A 22242-nucleotide genomic window follows, 5' to 3' on the forward strand; every position below is an offset into this window, starting at 1 on the left:
TGGAAGGTGTGGGGTTGGGGAACTGCTGAAATAATAACCAGACTTCTGAGTGCATGAATTCTACATTATGAAATTTTATTGCTGGCATGCTGGATTAGATGGGTGTAATACAAAAATAGGTCTCTATACAAATGTTCTTGGCAAGTTTTTACAATAGGGATTTTTTGTCTGTGGTGTCTCACCCAACATGACATCTCCCCAAGCCAACCCAGCAGCTCACAACCTCCCTTTCCAGGCCCTCAGCCCACCCAGGGTCCCTTTCCATCTCTTTCCAGTCAGCTTTTTATTGCAACAGATGGTGGAACACCCAACACCCAAATCAATGGAGTATTGCTATTTTTGTCAAGGGTGGGAGAAGGACCAGGCCATTCAAACATATTATTAACTATCTTGGGGAAGGGTGGAAAAATTAAAGGTGGGAAGAGGGCAGAGCTGTGAAGGGATAAGTTAGCATTCCAAGGATTTGGGAGATGACTCCCGTGGCACAGCCTCCTGGGAAGACCCTCATCACCCCTTCTGGAGGGCAAGAAAGCTGCTCCTTCCCCAGGCAGCTTCTGCCTCCAACATTTCTACAGGAAGATGGAAACCAGGGGTGGAACTTAAAGCAGGCCGGGAAGGTGAGGCCCCCAAGGGCTCTTTCCCGAGGGCACATCCCTGCAGTGCGCTTTCCCACAGGACAATGTCTGTATGTCTCCCCCATCTATATCAGAAGCACCTCTCTCCCACTTGACAAGCATGTGCAGGGCTCCCTTGCCACAGGGCTCACCAGGAGAAGGGAAGGCAGCTTCCTGGAAGGCTGCGCAAAAGCAGCTCAAAGGTTAAGTGCACAACTTTTCACTTCCCACTTCAGCCAACCAAGGCTGCTGCTGCCCTGACCTCTGCTGCCCTCCCTGGGCAAAGCTGCTGGGAAAGGACCCAGATTCTACAGCCGCAGAGAGAGAAGGCGGGGTGGGGCTTACCGATCTCTTGAGGCAGGCTCCTAGGCCAGTTTCCAGAGACTGACCATGATAACTGCACCCGTCTCCTGTGTAGCGGTTCCAATTGACAGGCTCAGCCTCATCTGGATTTCACCAGATTTCTAGACCTTGTTGGAACTGTGTTTTTTCTCCTATGCAACAGAGTCAGAAATCTTCAATCATGCGAACACACTCACCTTGGGGAAATTGCTTTCTACTGCTCACCCCCCCACCCCCCACCCCTTCCAGGGAAGATGTTGCACCAAGCCCCGTCTAACGGGCTTCCTCCAGCCTACCAGCATCCAGGTCTTCCTAAGGGCAGCACGCCGGAGAGCCAACATTGCTGGAAAATGAACTGATGATGGAAGAGAAAAAGAAACCGGAGAATTCTGCAATGGAATCCTCTCCACAGGATGCTGTGCATGACTTATCTGGCAAGAAAGGCATCCAGTCCAAAAAACCCCCATGGCTCAGGCATCACACAGCCCAGTCCTAGCTTGGAGCAAGGGACCACCTGTGCATACAGGCAAGTGCTGTGACCAGGGACAATGGTGAGACCATGCCAAGAGCACCTGTGCGGGGGACTGAGGTGAGGTCTGTAACTGTGTGTGTGTGTGTGTGTGTGTGTGTGTAATAGTTGGAAGAGGGAAGGGACAACTCCTCCTCTTTCACATTATCAAACTTTTATCCCTTCAAACATGCCTCCATGGTTAATGGGGCAAGAGATAAAAACAATTAATGCAACATTGCTGCACTTTTCAAAAGCTACCATTTTAAAAAAATCAAAACCAAAACAGAACAGCCAGGAGATCCAAAATAATTAAGTGGCTCGGAGACTTTGGTCTCCAGAAAAGCTACATTTTAAACAGCTCTGGGCTGAAACTTCCCCTAGCTAGAATCTGCAAGCAAATTTTCTCAGTTCAACAAACTCAGAGACATTTTGCAAGGCTGTAATCACACTGGTATCCCAAATTAATGCCTGCACAAATTAATTCAACCTGGAGCTTAAACTGAAAACGGAACTCAGGGTATTGAACCAAAATGGGCTTAAGGAAGAACTACCTTTTGGAAACCCAGGGTGAAGGACAATGGAGAGAAAAAAACAAGGAAGCTTATTCAAACCATACGGAGCGAAATGCAGTCCACCTTCTTTCCACAGTTTGTGTGAGGAAAGGAGCCTGCTAGGACAACCTTTGCCAAAACCGCTCTACATTTCAGTCTGGAGAACAGTGTGGTTAAAAAAGGCAGAGAGGTAGATTTCAGAGTCATAAGTAAAAGCAGGCTACCGTCTAGGATGGGAGTTCAAATCCACAGGTGCTGGTCCCAGCCAGGTGTCTTCCACTTGTCCTCTTGGGGCAACCCCGGCGAGCAAGACCCCTCAGCACCCAGGGAAGACTGCTACATCGCTTGGCACCTAGGCCTGGCCCCTGCTCTTGCGCCAGGCCGGGCGGGTGGAACGCAACTCCTGCCTCCCGTGGGAGCTACTTCCGAAGGTAGCGCTGTGCGAGGACGGCGGCGTCCAGGGCGTTCATGGGCTGGGCATCGTGGCCAAGGCGTCTCACTGGAGGGACGCTGCCAAACTGCCGCTTTTGCAGGAAGTTCTTTGCCTCGTGGAGCGTGTTCTTCTCCTCCGCTAGCAAGAGCTGCTGCCTCATGTAATTCTCAAACTCGTACTGGGAACACTCCTCAGTCACCTTTGCCTGCAGGGAGGACAAAGTCTATTGGGGACCAGAACTGCGTCCAGCCCTCCCGGCCTTTTGCCACCAGGAGACAAACGCTGTTGATCCCCAAGAATCCCAGCCTCCGTAAGAAGCAGGGCGGACAGTCTGACAAGTAGCTTTCAGAAGACAGCTGCCTATTCTCTCTGCACATGCACGCACACACACTTACATGTCTCCATGCCACTGATCCCCTGGCAGCAGAGAGTTTGCACTGACTGCGTGTCAGACTAACAGAGGCGGAAGCCTATGAGAGGAGTTGGGAGAGCAACGGACACAGACATGTCAGCAGGTGAGGCCAATCTCAAGCTAGACCATCCCAGGCCTCCATCGCTTTCCTTGCAGACAGACACCCTGCACGGAGGGGCTCCGAAGGGACTGGAAGAGGCTTCTGGAAAAGGCTCAGAAGGAGACGGACCAGACCATCCCCTCAAGGTCAGTAACAGCAGCCGGGACGATGCTCAGTTCGAGACCCTCCAGGCGGGGATGGCAAATCTTACCTCATGCGCATGTTCTGGGTTGACCAACTGATCGTCGACATCAGGCACCACCTGCAAGGGCCCACTGAGGGTGGACATGGACTGCCTGTGGGAGACAAAGGCCTGCTGATCAGCAGGGGGAAGGCTCCTGCTAGGAGGGGGCAGGTCGTCACCGGACTCCCAGGTTTCGCCCAGCCCAGGGAGAGAATGTCCTAGACAGCCCAGAGCAGGGGTCTCCAACCTTGGTCCCTTTAAGACTTGGGGACTTCAACTCCCAGAGTTCCAGCCAGAGTTCCAGCTTTGCTGGGAGTTGAAGTCCACAAGTCTTAAAGGGACCAAGGTTGGAGACCCCTGGCCCAGAGTGTGTCAGAGGGCACACCAACACGCAGGGGAAGCAGACCACAGCACCCGTTTTTATCCTAGGTGCTTCTCCATCAGGGTGGAGGAGGGAGAACAGGTGTAGCACCTTTCAGTTCATGCTGCGGAGCTGGGATGATGCCCTCGCCAGAGCAACCCAAAGACTGGCAAAGAAGAGCCAAGCTGTCCAGCTCTTGGCTCTTCTTTGCCAATCTTTGGGCTGCTCTGGCGAGGGCATCATCCCATCATCCTGTCGCTACCCATCGTCTCTCCCATCTGTGCTACCCAACAACAAACGCATCGAGAATCAAAGCCCCTTTGGCCACCTGGTTGGAGAGCCCAGGAGGAGTTCTTCCAGTTCTTCTGCCTAGTTGAAACCTCTGCAAAGGCAGTGTTCTGTCCCCCCTCGCCTCCATCCGAGCGATGGCTTAATTAGCCAGCACTATCAGCTCTGGCAGCAAACTAGCGAGCATCTGCCAAGTGTCTCTGTTATCTCCCTTGATGCCGATGAGTCAACAAACAGTACTTCAGCTCTTAGTTAAGCAGTTGATTTTGCCTGCTATGAAGAGGCACAGCAGCTCTTGCTGCCTTTATATCCTGTGGGGTGTGGCTCCATGACTCAGCACTTTCTAGGCCTGCCCCACCCCTGCTTCTGTTGTTCCCGCCTCTCCTGCCTACGAAAGCTAGGGTCCAGCCAGGTCTGATTGCCATCAGCCGGGTCTGGAGGCGTGGCCTGGGGGGGAAGAGTTAGGGGACAGAGGCCTCGTTATCTCCTCCACCTGGCCTGCTTCTGGCTCCTGGAGCTGAGCCAGTCTTGATGGCCCTTCCCCCTCACTTTTCAAGTCACTTTCTGGCTGAGGGCCCAGCTTGGGGGGGGGGGGCGCAGACACAACAGGCAGCCTCTCAAGTGAGGCCCTGTTCTTAGGGACAGAAAATGGCTTCCTTGCCAGAGGAAAAGGCAAAACAAGGGAGCGGCTAAACAAGCGGCTAAAGAGCCAGGAAGCTGCTGCAGAGGATTCTTTTTCAAACAGTCCCCCTTGGATGGACGAAGAAGGGCAGCCCAATCTAACCCACCCTCAACCTGGCAAGGCTTGGGCTGGCATGCACGGCAGAGCCACTCCCTGCCCAGGGCAGCCCCACCCTCGTATTTCCCCCCCACTCACCAGGATGCAATTATGGAGCTGAGGGATTCAAGCACTTCCGAGGCCGCCAGGCGTTGCTGAGGGTCCAAGACCAGCAGCTTCCGGATCAAGCAGACGGTGTTTTCGGACACCCGCCCGTCTCTGCTGGAGAACAGGGAAGAGCTTAGAGGGACGGCTGGCCGGAGCCTGAACCCCCGGAGCCAGAAAGAAGGGCGACTCAGGGGAGACAGGAGGGCCAACGGCTGCTTTCACTCACTCTGGGATGGCGTATTCGGCAGCCTTGATCTTGCGGAAGAGCTCTTGAGGGATGCTGTCGTAGAAAGGGAACTGTCCGTATAGCATGGTGAAAAGGACCACTCCCAGCGCCCACATGTCACTGGGCTTGCCGCGGTACGGCCGACCTGCAGGGCAGAGGAGGCACCCACAGGCTAAGCATGGCCCACTAAGAAGCAGGAGCTGCCGGCTGAGTGCACGTTCTTTCTGCACTGGGAGGAGGAGGCTGTCAGGCCTGGAAACCATACTAGACTTTAGGTTTCCAGACGCTGCCACATTTTTCCCCTGAGGGGAAGAAGGGGGGCTGAGGGGTATGGTAACATTCTTCAAGCGGTCAAGGTCGGATGGTGTTCACATCTGCAGGAAGAGTGGCGAGAAGATATTCAAATGAACTGGGAGAACGTGGGACCATGTGACCATCAAAGGGGTCAGGGGGGTGGGACTCTTGGGGTTTGTGTAACTGGGAAAAGAATCCGGAAGTTCAGTTTTGGAATATTGTCAAGGTTCCAGAAAAACCTCTTCTGCATAAAAAGAACTCAGAAGCCATTGGTTTTCAGAGTTCTTTACTAGCATGAGGAAACTGGCACACGATGAGTGAAATTCCAAAACTGAACTTCCGGATTCTTTTCCCAGTTACACAAACCCCAAGAGTCCCACCCCCCTGACCCCTTTGATGGTCACATGGTCCCACGTTCTCCCAGTTCATTCGAATATCTTCTCGCCACTCTTCCTGCAGATGTGAACACCATCCGACCTTGACCGCTTGAAGAATGTTACCATACCCCTCAGCCCCCCTTCCTCCCCTCAGGGGAAAAATGTGGCAGCGTCTGGAAACCTAAAGTCTAGTATGGTTTCCAGGCCTGACAGAGGCCTCCCCCAAGCTGCAAGTGTGCTGAGGCCGGGGGAGGAGGAGAAAAGATGGCCAGGACTCCTCTTTCCCCCTCTCTCCCAGTCACAACAAACAGAATCTCTTTTCCATCCGCCAGGCCACCAGCCGGCCAAGAAAAAGACGTTTTGGAGCCATTGTAGCTCTGTCTGGAACAAGCTAGAAAAAGGTCTGGAAATCCACCCACTTCCAAATGTCCGAAATGTTTCAGAAAAGGGAATAGAGGGGAGACAGCAGCGTCAGAAAGGAATGGAAGCCTTCAGGGTAAATAAAAGGGCTGCCGGAGACGTCCTGGAGAAAGGGATGCTACTTACCGCTGAGGACATCGGGACTAATGTAGGCGGGGCTGCCCCGCTGGTCCTTCAGCAGGTCATCTTCACTCACCAAATGCTTCCCAAGGCAGAAGTTGGTGATTGTAATTCGGTGGGTCCTGAAGCAAAGACAGAATTAGAATGGAAGTGGAGAGACAAGCGGGAGAGGATTCAGAGGAGTGCAACAAAGGCGATACAAGATCCTGAAATGGACTGAAGGAACATAGGATCTTCACACAGGTAAGACGTGATAGCTACATTCAGGTGTGTGAGTCACAGAGAAGATAGTTATCAACTGTTTTCCATAACCATCAGAAATTACTGATATAAGCTGTGGTCACCTAGATTTCATTTAAATATATGGCGAAATACGTACAACTGTGGGACAGTCTATCGATGGAGGTTATGGGTTTTGAGTCTCTGGAGTTTTTTAAGAGGCTGGCCTGACAGTTGGTGTAACTGATCTCTTTGTATACCGCAGAGGGTTGGAGCAGCCGATCCTTGTGGTCTCTTCCAACTCTACAATTCTATGATTTTAGGATAAGTAAGCAGAATCCCAATAGAGGAGCATCCAGCCAGCTTTCATGACTCACTGATTAGATCCGAATGCTACCCAACTGAAATAGCCTCCAGGGATAAGTATTGTGACTGTGCATTGACTTGTAAGACTTTGGAGAGCTAGGACTGCCCAAAAGCTCTCGGTGTATCTTTGGGTTTGATCCAGTCCTTCCGCCTCAAGTCTCCTTCCTGGGGAGGGGGCGTGTTGGGAGCCTGCAGTGGAAGATGGGGCAGCAGAGAATTCTGGATGCTGCACTGGGGAAAGCAGGAAGGCTAATATCGCCTGAGAATCCCCACTGCCATCCTCTCTCATACCTGAGAGAACAAGCAGGGCAGGCAAATGTTTGTTTCTATTTCACACAGCTGGGTAAAAATTGCCAGAATCCTCAGAACCTTAGAAAAGGAATAGTGCCAAATAGCTGTCATATAAACGCAGCACCTTTTAAAAAGAATTCTTCGCGAGAAGGACCATCTACGCTCTGGAACGAACTTCCTCCTGGACTACGTCAAGTGCCTGATCTTCGGACCTTCCGCCGTGAGCTGAAAACGCATTTATTTATTCAAGCGGGACTGGCATAATATTTTTAATATTTTAAATTTTAACTGGGGTTTTATCATTATATGGTTTATAATTTTAAATTTTAAACTTTTAAATGTGGCCATTTTTTCTAATATGTTCGGTTTTAAATTGTCGTTTTAATTGTACATTTTTGTGTTTTTTATCTTTGGCTGTACACCGCCCTGAGTCCTTCGGGAGAAGGGCGGTATAAAAATTTAATAAATAATAATAATAATAATAATTTAATTTAATCTCACGGGCTGCCAGAAAGGGGCCTTTTCCATGGAATCATAGAGTTGGAAGAGATCTCAAGAGGCCACCCCAACCTTGTGCTCAATGCAGATCGCTGCCTAGCCTGTCCAAAGACCTGCAGGGGAGGCCAGCGGAGAGCTCTTTGCCATCTGGAAATTCCTCCTGAAGTCCAAGCTGCACCTCCTTTCCTGCAGCCTCCACCCGTTGGCTCTGGCTCTGCTCCCACAGCAACGGAGCTCCACCCACTCCTCCTTTTCCTTGGCTTTCAGCTGTCAGAACACAGTGGCAGGCTTCCCCTCGTCCTTTTTCCCTGCAAGCTAAACACGGCCAATTGCTTTCATCATTCCTCAGAGGACTCGGTTTCCATTCCATTTTGGTATCCATTCTCAAAAGATGCTGAACTTTGTCCATGTTGTTTTAGACGGTGGTGGCCAGAAGCAGACACGAGGTCCGGTCTTCTCAGGACCCAGCCCTTATCCAGGTAAGTGCATAAAAGAAATCACAACTGTGGGACAGTCTATCGATGGAGGTTATGGGTTTTGAGTCTCTGGAGTTTTTTAAGAGGCTGGCCTGACAGTTGGTGTAACTGATCTCTTTGTATACCGCAGAGGGTTGGAGCAGCCGATCCTTGTGGTCTCTTCCAATTCTACGATTTTAGGATAAGTAAGCAGAGTCCCAATAGAGGAGCATCCAGCCAGCGTTCAAGACCGATGGCACTGACTAGCTCACTGATTAGATCTGAATGCTACCCAACTGAAATAGCCTCCAGGGATAAGTATTGTGACTGTGCATTGACTTGTAAGACTTTGGAGAGCTAGGACTGCCCAAAAGCTCTCGGTGTATCTTTGGGTTTGATCCAGTCCTTCCGCCTCAAGTCTCCTTCCTGGGAGGGGGCGTGTTGGGAGCCCGCAGTGGAAGATGGGGCAGCAGAGAATTCTGGATGCTGCACTGGGGAAAGCAGGAAGGCTAATATCGCCTGAGAATCCCCACTGCCATCCTCTCTCATACCTGAGAGAACAAGCAGGGCAGGCAAATGTTTGTTTCTATTTCACACAGCTGGGTAAAAATTGCCAGAATCCTCAGAACCTTAGAAAAGGAATAGTGCCAAATAGCTGTCATATAAACGCAGCACCTTTTAAAAAGAATTCTTCGCGAGAAGGACCATCTACGCTCTGGAACGAACTTCCCCCTGGACTACGTCAAGTGCCTGATCTTCGGACCTTCCGCCGTGAGCTGAAAACGCATTTATTTATTCAAGCGGGACTGGCATAATATTTTTAATATTTTAAATTTTAACTGGGGTTTTATCATTATATGGTTTATAATTTTAAATTTTAAACTTTTAAATGTGGCCATTTTTTCTAATATGTTCGGTTTTAAATTGTCGTTTTAATTGTACATTTTTGTGTTTTTTATCTTTGGCTGTACACCGCCCTGAGTCCTTCGGGAGAAGGGCGGTATAAAAATTTAATAAATAATAATAATAATAATAATAATTTAATTTAATCTCACGGGCTGCCAGAAAGGGGCCTTTTCCATGGAATCATAGAGTTGGAAGAGATCTCAAGAGGCCACCCCAACCTTGTGCTCAATGCAGATCGCTGCCTAGCCTGTCCGAAGACCTGCAGGGGAGGCCAGCGGAGAGCTCTTTGCCATCTGGAAATTCCTCCTGAAGTCCAAGCTGCACCTCCTTTCCTGCAGCCTCCACCCGTTGGCTCTGGCTCTGCTCCCACAGCAACGGAGGTCCACCCACTCCTCCTTTTCCTTGGCTTTCAGCTGTCAGAACACAGTGGCAGGCTTCCCCTCGTCCTTTTTCCCTGCAAGCTAAACACGGCCAATTGCTTTCATCATTCCTCAGAGGACTCGGTTTCCATTCCATTTTGGTATCCATTCTCAAAAGATGCTGAACTTTGTCCATGTTGTTTTAGACGGTGGTGGCCAGAAGCAGACACGAGGTCCGGTCTTCTCAGGACCCAGCCCTTATCCAGGTAAGTGCATAAAAGAAATCACAACTGAGCTCAGAGGCTCCCTGACCTCAAACTACTTGAAGCCACCAGTGCTGCTCAGAACGTTCAAATCTATGAGGCCTGGTCAAAAACTCAGCAGCTACTTGTTCTAAACAGCTTTCTCACACAACACACTACAGCAACTTGATCTGGACAGGGCCAAAATATGGGTCAGAAAGGTGAGGTCAGAAAAAACTGTAGGTGGCAGAAGCCAAAGTAAGTTTGCCTGAGCTTCTCTTTCGGAGGCTGGAACAAAGAGTATCCCCGGAGATGAGAGCTTTTGGGCCCTGCTTCCCCGCACAAGTGGAGAATTCCAGCCTCTAAGAAATAGGTTCTATTTCCTCCAGAGCCTCTCGGAAGCCTACACTAAGCCCACTCGGCCTCCTTTCCAAGGCCAGACAGCTGCATGCATTCAGGAACTCTCACAATCTGGCTGGAGCAGTTCTGACCAGTTCTTCCCGCCCAGAATCTTGAAAGGATTTTCAAGGGCTGCTTTCCCCACGAGGGAATGAGAACAGGCTAGAAGGTTGCTGCCGAAGCCTTAAAATGCTGCTTTTAGGAGGATGCACAGAAACTGCTGCCCAGATACATCCCTCGATCTGTCCGGGCACAATGAAGAGATGAGGTGCGCAGCCTCTTGGATCTAGGCTCTCTGGCAGACAACCAGCTTGCCTGGTCTCCCTGGTGACTGGCAGAGTAGCTACACCAAGGGCCATCATCCTCAAATAGCTGCTAATAGTTCTTGTTGTTAAGGGACTATTTTGTGCCGTTCACTTTATTGAAGGCAGTCAATGGCTGAAACAAACTGTCTGAGCACTGACAGGGCCAACCTCCCAATTCCTGACTGGGGAGCTGATTGACTGACTGACTCTTCCAGTGCTACCAACTGCCCCTGATGGAAGCGTCACCCATTCTTGGACCTTTGCCCACCAGAGAACAAAAAGAGGCGTGCAGGAGATGCCATCTGCCCTGGAAAGGCAGACCAGCTGAAACTTTTCAGAAGGTCTCTGCAGAAGATCTGCTACCCACTTCCCCAGCTGTGTGCAAAGGGCAAGTAAAGACCCTCAGGGAACCCTCAACCATCCCATGGCCGAGCAATTTGCAGAAGGAACACACCTTTTGTTTAGCACCATGTTCCCCAGTTTCAAGTCTCTGTGCACAATGTTCTTCTGCAAAAATAAAACAATCCTGCAATTAGAACAACTGAAGTTATTCTGCCCAATGCAGAAGACTCAAACGAAGCAGGTGATCGAATCCCCCGAGAGAAGTGCCCGGCTCAGTTCTGACTTCTGTCCTTTTGCTCCTGCCAAGGCAGGTGGGAAACAGCTCTCAGTAAAATTTAGGGTTGGTGCCCTGACCGCAACATTCTTCTAGCCGTGCAAGATTCTGGGGCTGGTGTGTACTCCGTAACACGGCTATCGTACTGTGGAATAAGCGCAGAAACATGGTACCTTGTGCAAGGCTTCCACCACCCGCACAACATCATAGAAGATGACAACGGTCTCTCGTTCACTAAGCCGCTTCTCTTTGATGACATAATGCTGGAGATTGATGAGCTCAGCTGTCTTGTCACTGAAGTCATGGGCACAGAGGCAGTCCAACACTAAACAAATACGTTTCTTCATTTTTCGGACCATCCGACTGGACTCCAGATCTTCCACCAGCTCGCAGGTTCGGTCCTGCATAGTCCCAAGTCACAGGGACCAGAGTTAATTGAGCAGGGAGACGCCCACCCTACCCACAAGACACAAGCCCGCTCTATGCTGCTTCCACGAGGGCTACAACTGCAAGTTTTGCACCCATGCAAAATGATTGCTTTTTAAAACCATGAATAAAATTCTCAGAGATTTTGGAAAGGAGAGGGTGGGTGCAGAAATAGTTTGTCTTACCGGAAGCGTCAAATTCTTCCCAGCAAGCATGTCCCAGACTTGCCAAAGACTCCCCAAGGACAGTCCCTCGCCTTGCTTAAGCAATTGCGATTAAACTGGCACAGAGGGGCATTTGATGGGCAGAACCTATCAGTCTCAGGCAGAGGAGCTGGACTGGGACTGTGGCAGCTCCTGCAAGCAGCACATGACTTCAAAACCACCATGTCCCCCAAACCAATCAACGTGGCCTGCGCCATTGGAAGGATTAAGAAAGCAGGCCTCTCGAGGCTCCACCAGGTCAGTGCTGGGAGGCCAGTAAGCAATGGGCTCCAGCTCCTACCTGGAAAAGGCCATGATGATGGACCACCCCATCCTGATTGTGCAGGAGAGAGAGGAGGGAGAACTCTGTGTGCAGCAGCATTTTGCCCTGACGTTCCTCTTGGGTTTCTGTGCCATGGTCATTCTTGTCCTCCAAGGTGAGGATCTTTGTGAATAAGACAAAGGAAGAGCAGCTCAAGACAGTACCTTATTTGCAGGAAAGCCAGAAAGCGCCAGTCTCAAATGCAATGCGCACAAAATCACAGCAGGGCACAGAGCATCTTGGAGCGCAAAGTTGACATCTTAAAGGAAGGAGGCCCTACGTCCCTTTTTGGTCTGGCTCAAGCCAAGGGGGTACTTTTCCCAACACTCCTCCTATGCCCTGTTGCTAGGCGATTTGGAAGTGAAACGGTTCTAGGGCAGGTAACAGTTTTCACATCTTAATCTTGTATCACCCCCAGCCTCAGCAACAGCAAGAGACTCAGCGAAGGTGTAAGAAAGGCCTCTCTCTCCCTGAGCCCTCTGGAAAAGCATCACCACTTAAAAGGGGCTGCTGTGGCTTTGGGGACTGGACAGCTGTAGAAGGCATCCCTCCTTGAAAGGGCTGAGTATCACTTGAGGAGAACCACCAATATTTTGATTGTGGTGCCACCACTGCACGTGGACTTTCCACAGAAGATCGACCAGGCTTTGCCTACCCCGCTCCCTTCTTACAAAATAGTATTTAGAGGACCCAGATGGTTGGGGGCCGTAGGCTGACTGTAGGCGGCTTAGAGAGGGCTGTAAAGCACTATGAAGCGGTATACGTCCAAATTCTATTATTTAGCAATAGGACTATATACCGCCCCATAGCACTCTCTGGGAGCTTAGTGTCAAAGCATTATTTGCATATTCCCCCCAACAATTTGGTCTTCACTCTCCTGACTTCAGAAAGCTGGAACCTGAAGCCCCGTTAAGATTTAACTCCTGACTGTGGGCAGAATTGGTCTCCAATACTGCATTCTAACCGCTGCACCACCAGGGCTCCTGTTAATATTCCCTGCGTTCCATCCCACCTTGAAAGGTTCTGCAGTTCAGCAGATCTTTAGGGTTTAAACACTCTTTCGTGTCAGTTATTTTGGGGAAACGGCTTGTGTAAATTGCTTCTTACCTTCAGCTGATAGAAGTCGTCTGTCCCATCCTTTCTTGCCAAGCACTGAACAATGCTAGGCACTGAGGAGTTGCCCAAACGTGGGCCTGGGAACATAAAAATAGAACATCTGCCCTGTCAGCCTATCCCCAGAAGCTCCCTCTCTGCCCAGCAAGATGTGTTTTTCCCTAAGCCACAGAGATGGCCAATAGGAAGCGGAAATGGAGATGGCCCTAATGTGCCCTCCCCAGCTCAGCACAAGAGCAGGAGTGTGCCAGGGCCATTTGCTCTGGAACTGGAGCCAGAAGCCTCACACACAAACAAAAGTGTAAACGCTGAGAAAGTGCAACTCAAGATAAATTGGGTACCCTTTCAACATTTGTGGCCCACCTTTTCTGGATGAGCTAGCTGCACTGGGGTACTAAGGACAATTATGCTAGTAGTGACCACAGCGGAAAGGGATTCAAAATTGCATCTCGGCTCCTCATACCATCTGGTGATGAAAAGAGGCTGGGATACTTCTAAGGAGTTCTGCAGTGCTGCAGCCTGGCTGAATATATGGTCTGTCGGGGACCAGGAATTTCATCCTGTTTGGTGGCAGAACTCATTATGCAAAGGAAGCCTTCTGCATGCCTGACGATCTTTCCGTACAGTCTCCCAGGGGGCAAGAATCCCTTCTTACTCACCAAGAATGAAAGGCCCGGCTCTTTTGGTGCTACTGCCGGAAATCCCTGGGCAGAGGACCTTGGCTGATGTTTCCCCACCACCTCTATCGGGGGCTCGTCGCTTCATTCTGAGCTCTGCAAAGGAAAGGCAGACACTGCTTTAAGCTCAATTCACTTTCTCAAAGGGCTTTTCCTCTCACCACTACCTTTTTGTACCACACAGAAGAAACTCATAGATTTGCACACCGTTTCTTGCTAACGGCTGACTTTGGGAGAAGGGGGCAAAGAGCTGTTGCCTAGGAGGCAACCGGAGAAGACTGGCAGGAGGCCCCAGTAGCTTATAATGGTCAGAGTGAGAAAGGTAGGAAGGACCCAATGCACGAGGTCTCCCTCCCCTCACTGCATTCCAAAGATGATTTCAGCCAAGTGATTGTGAACCATTTCAGGCCCCAGGCACCCAGGGCTGCCCACCCATGGCAGAAGCCCCAAGAGGAACAGGGGAAGTACTACTAAAGCCATTGAATGTGCGGAACGGATGAACTCCTTTTGGGAGACTTCCGCTGGTCTCCACTTATCAGCAGGCTTGAAACGCCAGCTGCGACCAATGCTGCTACAGCCAACAGAAATTGAGGAGACCCACCCCAATGGCAGGGGGCTGAAGGAATCTCCCCAAAGGCTGTGATACTTCAACCAAGAGGGCCATGAGCTCATGGAAGAGCTTGCCAGTCTCCGTACCAAAGACTCCTGGGGAGAAAGGCAAGGAAAGCTTTGGCTTGGAAAGAACACATACAAACAGCCTCATACGCTAATCGGCCAGTCTGAGGACACCGGTGCACAAAAAGATTGCCTGTGTAATCTCTTCTAAGGACTTCATTGTGGCAACAAAATGCACCAGGCAGAGCACAAGAGCATCACCTGCAGAAAAATGATACCCAGGCACACATATGCACATTGAACCCTAAAGCACAAAGATCACCATCCTAGGAATACTCAGTTTAATGGAGTAGTGTTTTGGAGGCCTGGCAAAACCCAAGAGCTTGCAAGGAATAGCGGATCTGATCACTGCTCCAAAGTCACCAAGGGCAGCTGAGCAAGGGCACCGAAGGCAGGAGTTCAGGTTGCGGTGCTTTGATAGCTTCTTCTCAGCCCTCATGTGGGACACCACCACAATGAGGCGTAGTCTCAGCCCTTCTAATCTCTGAATGTAATTCTTTAGGTACAGAAAAGACACAGCTGAGTTCTATACGAGTGCCTGCACGAGACAGCAATGACCCAAACGTATGCCGGATATTCTCCAAGTTTGGATCTCTGCTCTGGGTCTGGTTGTGCCTAACAAAGGCAAACATTTGCTTTGTTGTATGGCCCACAGCCAAGATGCAAAGCTCATTTGCTACTGATCTGCAACTCACACTTGTCTTGTTTCGTCTTAGCTTTCACCTGATTGGAAAAAACAGTCCACAACGGGTTTAATTGTGACCTGGCTTGTGATTGTGGGAGGTAGTGTTGGAGGTCTGTGGATCCTTAGCCAGTCTGCCCCGATCCATAGTTGCCACTTTTGTCTTGGCTCTGTACAGGAAGCGTTCCTGCAAAGGCTCCTGAAGTGAAGGAGACTGAGCCAAGGGCTTTCATCAGATCCAGTACACAGTTTGGCCCAAATGTGTGTGTCAGCAATGCAAATCAGTGGATGGGCCATAAAGGCAAAGACTTCTTCAAGTCACGTTTGACCCTTGGGGACTGCCTTCATGCAGTTTTGTCACCATCTACTTCTCTGATTGTCAATGGCCCTGGAATTCCCAACTGGTCCCTTATGAGGACTAACCAGACCTGATTCAACTTTGCTTTTGGAATTTTGGAATTTGAGATTGACTATGTTCTGACACCAGCAAAAGCAGATGTTGTGTCTCCTTGCCCAACTGAGACTAAGCCATACGCACTGTGAAGCACTTAGGGGGAATGCTTTAAAGCAGGGGTCTCCAACCTTGGCAACTTTAAGCCTGGAGGACTTCAACTCCTAGAATTCCCCAGCCAGCAAAGCTGCCAAGGTTGGAGACCCCTGCAAACTCCCGGTCCATGGGCAGATGTGTCACACATTGGCCACACCCACGCCCGGTTTAGCAAAAAGTTAAAAAGTCCTGATATGTCACATGATGCCGACATGAGTTTGACACCCCTGCTTTAAAGGAGCCTTTCCCTCAATTTGATTTTGACTTCATGAACACACATGGAATTTCAGCTACATCAAACATGATTGGTCAAATTCTTTTTGGAGTTTTTTTTTAAATGTTAAGTCTTACAGATTTGAAATTTCCTACCAATCTCCTATCTAAATGTCAACCTTGCTTAATTTCTGATTAGGTTATCATGAACTAGAGTGAACTTATTTTTTCTACTTTTAATTCGCCAGAAAAGCAATATAGGTTGGGGCAGCCTTATCTTGTTAGATTTTAGCTTCAGCTTTGTGTCATGCTAACAGCAATGTTCCTAAGGACAAAAGAAAAACAGCCATATTTCATCAGGAAGTAGAATTCTGAATACACAATTACAATATGCTGCCTTCCTGATGACAGCATGCCAGCTACAGCCACACTCCTGACTAGCCAACCCAACCTGCACTTTGATCAAGTTTCACTCACAGGTTGGTGAAAATTCTGGATGGCCTTGGGATTAACATATTTGCCAGAAAGAAAAGCAGAACTGTGCTGGTTCTCAAGGACTTTCACCCTATCCTTAATAAAAGTTCTTCTTAAACTAACATTGCCATCATTTTCCATTATTGTATGTAGAAAGGGCACTTATATGTGTATTTTGCCACGCATCTGTTCTGATTTGCTAGTATACCAGTAGGATGAGCAAATAAATAAATTCACAAGTACTGTTCTCCAGGCATATGTATTTTCTATGTCAAGGGTTTTCACTTCTTGAGCTGCAATCAGCTCAAGAAGGAATAAAGGAATACTTTTATTAATGAATAAGTCCTCATTAATTCAGTGGGACAATTCTGAGAAATATATGAAAGTGCATGCTAGGATGCAAGGCAAGAACTCCTGTTAAGCGATCAAATCCTTGAACAACAGACAGAGATTCAATTCCTATTTATCCACCCTGACACAATACAAGGATGTTAAAATCTTCATGGGACAGTAGAAAATTTGCTCCTGTTCATCTTAATATTGAACAAGATGCAAAAGATCAGTTTTCTAAGCATGCACCTCATTTACTAGGACATTTCCTGGCAATCTTAATTTACAGCTGCTTGCTGGTGGATGGTATGTGAACTATGTGGGCTTGGCAAAGTTAGCTCAAAGTTGCAAGATCGAATCTCGGTCGGTCACCGGGACCAGAGATTTACTCTTCCGAGTTTTCAGACACCTGCTACTCAGCATGAGACCGAAAGCTCGGAAGAGTACATGTCCATTGCTGAATGATTATGGGTAACAGAACGTATCATCTGTAACTGGTCCAGTGACCGACGGAGATTCGACCTTGCAACATTATCCAGGGACACGTCTATATTTCCTTTCATTCCTTTACTCAAGGTAACCACAAGGGTTACCTTTCAATCCCAATTGTGGGCAGGAAGACCAAGTGAGTAAAGGAAAGCTATGCAGCTTCAGAAGAGCAGCAGTCTTATCTGTAACCCTGAAGTTCTGGCAACCTAGAACTAGGGAGAAAATTCTTAACAGGGAGAACAATTAAGCAGCATTTCTTCAAGTTTTGGAGAGAATCCAGATGTACAAAAAACTGGTCTCATCTCTTACAGGGGAGGGAGGGAGGGAGAGAGAGGAGCAGCATTTTTCTGACCACCTCCAAGGGTATTATGAGGCCCAGGAGGGAGGCCACCGGGGAAGAGGGCGGCTACAGCTAGGTTACTGCTAGGTCTCCTCTCCCCTGGAACCCCAAAGGAAAGGCCCGGCCTCCTCCGTCCCCAGAAGGGCTGAGAGGAAGCGCAGCCTTGGCTGGCCTCCCGCTCGCAGCGCCTCTTCCGAAGCGGCCCAGACGGCTGGAGGCCTCCCGCACTTGCAGCTGACGGGGCCAAGCCAGCCGGGGCCGATCTCGGCCGCCCAGGCCCCTCAGCAGCCCCGCGAAGGCTTCCGGCCCCCGTTCCCAAAGGCCGAAGGCGGCGGCTGCAAGCGGAGCTTCTGCTTTGCCCATCAGGCGGCCGAGGGTTCGCTCCGGGGGCCGCGGGGCAGAGAGAGACGCAGCCCGGCCTCCTCCCTCACCCGCTCCAGGGGCATCGCCCGCGGAAAGGCCACCCAGCCGGCCCGGAGGGAGGGTCGCCGCCTCCTGCAGGACGGCCTGGCCCGCATCCAGAGGCTACCGACCTCCGGCCTTCTCCGCCTCTTCCAGGGCCCTCCGCCCGCCTCCCTCCCTCCGCGGATCGGGCCCCAGCGGCTCCTCCCGCACAACCGCCGCCCCGGCAGCCTCGCGGGCCTCGGCTTCTTCTCCGGGCGAGCGCCGAGCGCCTGCGACCCCGCTCGGGCCTCCGCGGTGGAGGAACCGCCGAAGACGAGCCCCTCCCCCCCCACCCGCCGGGCCCCCCGGCCGCGTCTCTCACCCATCGCCGCCGCCGCCGCCTCCGGCCCCGCCGGCCCCGCTCGCCAGGCCGACTCCCGTCGGGCGCCCGCCTCGGCCCGTCACGCCGGACGTGACGCAAGGGACGTGGCGACGCGGTTCAGCCCCCGGATTGGTCAGCCGAGCGAACAAGTAGGCGCATGCCCCGCCCCTTCCTCCCGGAGCTTCCGGGGCAGGGGTGGGCGGAAGCCGGGCGGGGAGGCGTCACGGGGAAAGGAGGGGCGGAGTCGGGTTCACCGCCCCTTCGCTCGTCCCCAGGGTGACGGCGGCCTCACGAACCCCGGCTAAGTCCTCCGCGGTGCCCTGCGGAACTCCCCGTCACCAGACCTGCCGGGACAGGAGGAAGGAGAGCCTCCAAGGCGGATGATCCTCGGTCCCAGCGGCGGAAACGGCACGGCCGTCACTCCGACCTGATTCGGACCATTTTCCTGCGGCGCGTCTCGGAGGGGCCGTCAGTTACTCCATGTTGTGCTTTGGTGACTAGACGGGAGAAATGCGGAAAGGCTGGGAAGACATCTGAGCCAGCGGGAGTCTGAGATGACAGGTGCACAAAAAGATTGCCTGTGTAATCTCTTCTAAGGACTTCATTGTGGCAACAAAATGCACCAGGCAGAGCACAAGAGCATCACCTGCAGAAAAATGATACCCAGGCACACATATGCACATTGAACCCTAAAGCACAAAGATCACCATCCTAGGAATACTCAGTTTAATGGAGTAGTGTTTTGGAGGCCTGGCAAAACCCAAGAGCTTGCAAGGAATAGCGGATCTGATCACTGCTCCAAAGTCACCAAGGGCAGCTGAGCAAGGGCACCGAAGGCAGGAGTTCAGGTTGCGGTGCTTTGATAGCTTCTTCTCAGCCCTCATGTGGGACACCACCACAATGAGGCGTAGTCTCAGCCCTTCTAATCTCTGAATGTAATTCTTTAGGACAGAAAGACACAGCTGAGTTCTATACGAGTGCCTGCACGAGACAGCAATGACCCAAACGTATGCGGATATTCTCCAAGTTTGGATCTCTGCTCTGGGTCTGGTTGTGCCTAACAAAATGCAAACATTTGCTTTGTTGTATGGCCCACAGCCAAGATGCAAAGCTCATTTGCTACTGATCTGCAACTCACACTTGTCTTGTTTCGTCTTAGCTGCCTGATTGGAAAAACAGTCCACAACTGGTTTAATTGTGACTTTCTTCTAGCCAGCTCGGCTTTTGGAGCAGGTTCAGTCTCATCGTACATCTGTTGTGCACTGACAATAAAGACTTGAATTGGAGGTTCATAAGGCCGAGGATAACGGTCGGTGCAAGAATGGGCGCGGTTCGGCTCAAGGCAGCGGCAGCGGCAGCAGAAATGCGGAGTGCTCCAAGATTTCAAACCAGCTTTCCACCCTGTTTGATCATGTGTGGAAAATGAGTTTTCCCCTGGATGGGGTTTCCCAGCATCATCAGAGGCACCTTCTCTGGAAGAAGAACAGGACCCCTGGCCCCACCCGTTTGCTTTGCATTCTGTTTGGAGGGCAAACTTCCCTGGAGAGCTACAATTCCAGCAATCAAGCCCCTGGCCTGAATTAGGGCCTTCAGAGACAATGTAGAAAGCAGTAGAGCCACGAGGCAAGTAAGGGACCTATTCAGAGAAAGAATGAGAGAGACGGGAGGGGGGGGAGGGGGGAAGGGAAGCAGGGAAAAGGAAGGCTCCCTCCAGCTCACCAATACCAATGCGATTTGCATCCCCCCCCCATTTTTCCATCCTGGCAAAATGTGGCTACTTCTTCCCCCCAGTTGCACCCATTGCTCCTTTTCTCCCTTCTCTCTTTTTTAAGGATCATCTCACGAGCTTCCCGCCACCATGGCTCTCTCGCTCTTCTCCTTCCTCAATCCTTCCCTTCTTTCATCAGGCTGCTTTCTGCTTTCATCCTCAGCAATTCTGTCTGACTCATTCCTTCTTCCATGGGGGTTTTGGAGTTTGATTCCTATTCCTTCCTCAGCTCCTTGCTCAGCTCTCTCTCCTGTTCGATCACATGCCCTCCTTAGGAGTTCCTTCCCACTTGTTTGTTCCTCTCCTGACATACAGTCAGTGGTGGGATTCAGCCGGTTCTCCCCCGTTTGCTAGAACCGGTTGTTAATTGTATGAGCAGTTCCGGGAACCGGCTGAATTGCCTCGGCCTGGCCCCACCTCCTGACCTCCCTTGCCTGGCCCCGCCTGGCCCTTCCCCTCCTGAGGGTCCCCCCCCCGAGAAAACATCTGTCTCAAGATCCCATAGACCATTTTAGCTCAGGCAGAGGAATTTCCCGCCGGTTCCCTCTCTCCGCAAAGCGCAGGAATTGCAGAAAGGCTGCCTAGCCCAGAACGGGGCTTCCTCAAACTTCGGAATTGGGAGCGTCCAGAAAGAACAGGAGGACCGATAGGAATTCTCCCTTCGGCAGCATAATCGGTCTCCGGGCAGAGTTTCCCTTGACTTCAGCCAATGCTGGAGAGAGTTCCGCGCGGTTCTTCAGGTCAAGACCCGCCCCCCTCTCTCTCTCCGCAGAACTCTCTCTCTCCTCCTTCAGGTGAAGTCCCAGAGGACTCTGCCCGGAGACCGATGACGCTCAAGCAGGGAGAATTCCCATTGGTGCTGCCGCTAGTTCTGGCCCTTCCCACCTCCAAAGTCCGAGATCAACGCTTCCTCCCCCCAATTCAGAACCCCCGTTGCTCTTCTGGGGCTGGAAGAAGCATCTGGCCGGGACGGACCGAAGGACACGGGGACACACACACACACACACACACACACACACTTCCTTTCACAAGGGCACCCCGTAGCCAGGGATTACTTGGGGCGTCACAGAAACCCCCCTAATCCGAAGGGAAGCTCCGGAAAGCCCTCCGCTCATCCAGGAAGAGGCGGAGAGGATCTGCAGGGATCTAATCCTGCCGGCTCTCTCGGGAAAGGCGCCGCTACGCTTTGCCGAAGAAAACCGCGATTTCCTTCCTTCAAACACGCGTCTTTCTCTCTTCTTCAGGATGTCTGGACGAGTCAGCCCCTTTGGATTTGAACCCCCATTGTGTCGGAATCTCGTTTTCTTGATTTCTTGATTTCTCTTTATTTATTTTTATTTATTTATTTATTCGATTTTTATACCGCCCTTCTCCCGAAGGACTCAGGGTACAGCCAAATAAAAAAGCGCAATATATACATTAAAACAAGACTAAAACAAACATATTACAAAATGGCCAAAAATTTAAAAAATTTAAAACATTTAAAATAGTTTAAAAACCCTAAAATATAAATAACCCCAGATTAAAATTTAATTAGGCCAGTCCCGCTTGAATAAATAAATGCATTTTCAGCTCACGGGGAAAAGTCCGAAGATCAGGCACTTGACGTAAACCAGGGGGAAGTTCGTTCCAAAGCGTAGGAGCTCCCACAGAGAAGGTCCTGCCCCTGGGGGCCGCCAGCCGACATTGTCTGGCGGACGGCACCCTGAGAAGGCCCTCTCTGTGAGCGACGGGTCGGTGGGAGGCATAGGGTAACAGCAGGCGGTCCCGTAAGTACCCGGGCCCTAAGCCATGGAGTGCTTTAAAGGTGGTAACCAAAATCTTAAAGCGCACCTGAAAGACCACAGGAAGCCAGTGCAAACTGCGCAGGATTGGTGTTACATGGGAGCAACGGGTTGCTCCCACTATTACCTGCGCAGCTGCATTCTGGACTAGCTGCAGCCTCCGGGTGCACTTCAAGGGCAGCCCCATGTAGAGAGCATTGCAATAATCCAAACGGGAAGTGACAAGAGCATGAGTGACCGTGCATAAGGCATCCCGGCCAAGGAGGGGCCCCACCTGGCGAACCAAGCGTACTTGGTAAAAAGCCCTCTTGGAGACGGCCGCCAAGTGATCGCCAAACGACAGCCGCCATCCAAGAGGAAGCCCAAGTTGCGCACCCTTTCCATTGGGGCCAATAACTGCTTCAGTCAGTCAGCTGCTGCAGCTGACTGTACCGGGTGCCGGCATCCACAGCCACTCCGCCTTGGAGGATTGAGCTTGAGTCTGTTTCTCCCATCCAGACCCGTACAGCTTCCAGACACCGGATAGCACTGACAGCTTGTTGGGGTGGTCCGGGTGGAGAAGTACAGCCGCGATCGTCAGCGACAGATGGTAACTCACCCGAAACCACTAATGACCTCACCCAGCGGTTCATGTAGATGTTGAACAGGAGGCGAGAGA

At 51.1% G+C, this 22242-nt stretch overlaps 1 protein-coding gene across 2 annotated transcripts; it reads right to left on the bottom strand.

Moving 5' to 3' along the window:
• Positions 1 to 50: 50 nt before the first annotated feature.
• On the bottom strand, positions 51 to 18157 carry LOC131204504 (serine/threonine-protein kinase 40). Of its 2 annotated transcripts, none has more exons than XM_058195878.1 (11): positions 18033 to 18157; positions 13499 to 13612; positions 12834 to 12919; positions 11706 to 11849; positions 10949 to 11176; positions 10614 to 10666; positions 6126 to 6241; positions 4909 to 5053; positions 4674 to 4793; positions 3175 to 3259; positions 51 to 2656 (listed from the first exon to the last, which is right to left on the bottom strand). In XM_058195878.1, exons 1-11 carry the CDS (start codon positions 18034 to 18036, stop codon positions 2438 to 2440), a joined length of 1314 nt encoding a protein of 437 aa, XP_058051861.1. In that variant the 5' UTR covers positions 18037 to 18157; the 3' UTR covers positions 51 to 2437. The 2 variants fall into 2 exon arrangements, with proteins under 2 accessions (XP_058051861.1, XP_058051860.1); XM_058195877.1 differs by having other exon boundaries at positions 4674 to 4796.
• Between the last annotated feature and the right edge of the window lie 4085 nt (positions 18158 to 22242).

This window comes from Ahaetulla prasina, chromosome 10, assembly GCF_028640845.1.
Source record: "Ahaetulla prasina isolate Xishuangbanna chromosome 10, ASM2864084v1, whole genome shotgun sequence".
Lineage (NCBI taxonomy): Eukaryota > Metazoa > Chordata > Lepidosauria > Squamata > Colubridae > Ahaetulla > Ahaetulla prasina.

Coding starts and splice junctions, on each gene's coding strand:
- LOC131204504 (XM_058195877.1), bottom strand. Junction 4,797..4,908: donor GCCGAATACGCCATCCCAGA/GTGAGTGAAAGC, acceptor CCTGTTCTCCAG/CAGAGACGGGCGGGTGTCCG. Junction 2,657..3,174: donor ACCCAGAACATGCGCATGAG/GTAAGATTTGCC, acceptor TCCTCCCTGCAG/GCAAAGGTGACTGAGGAGTG.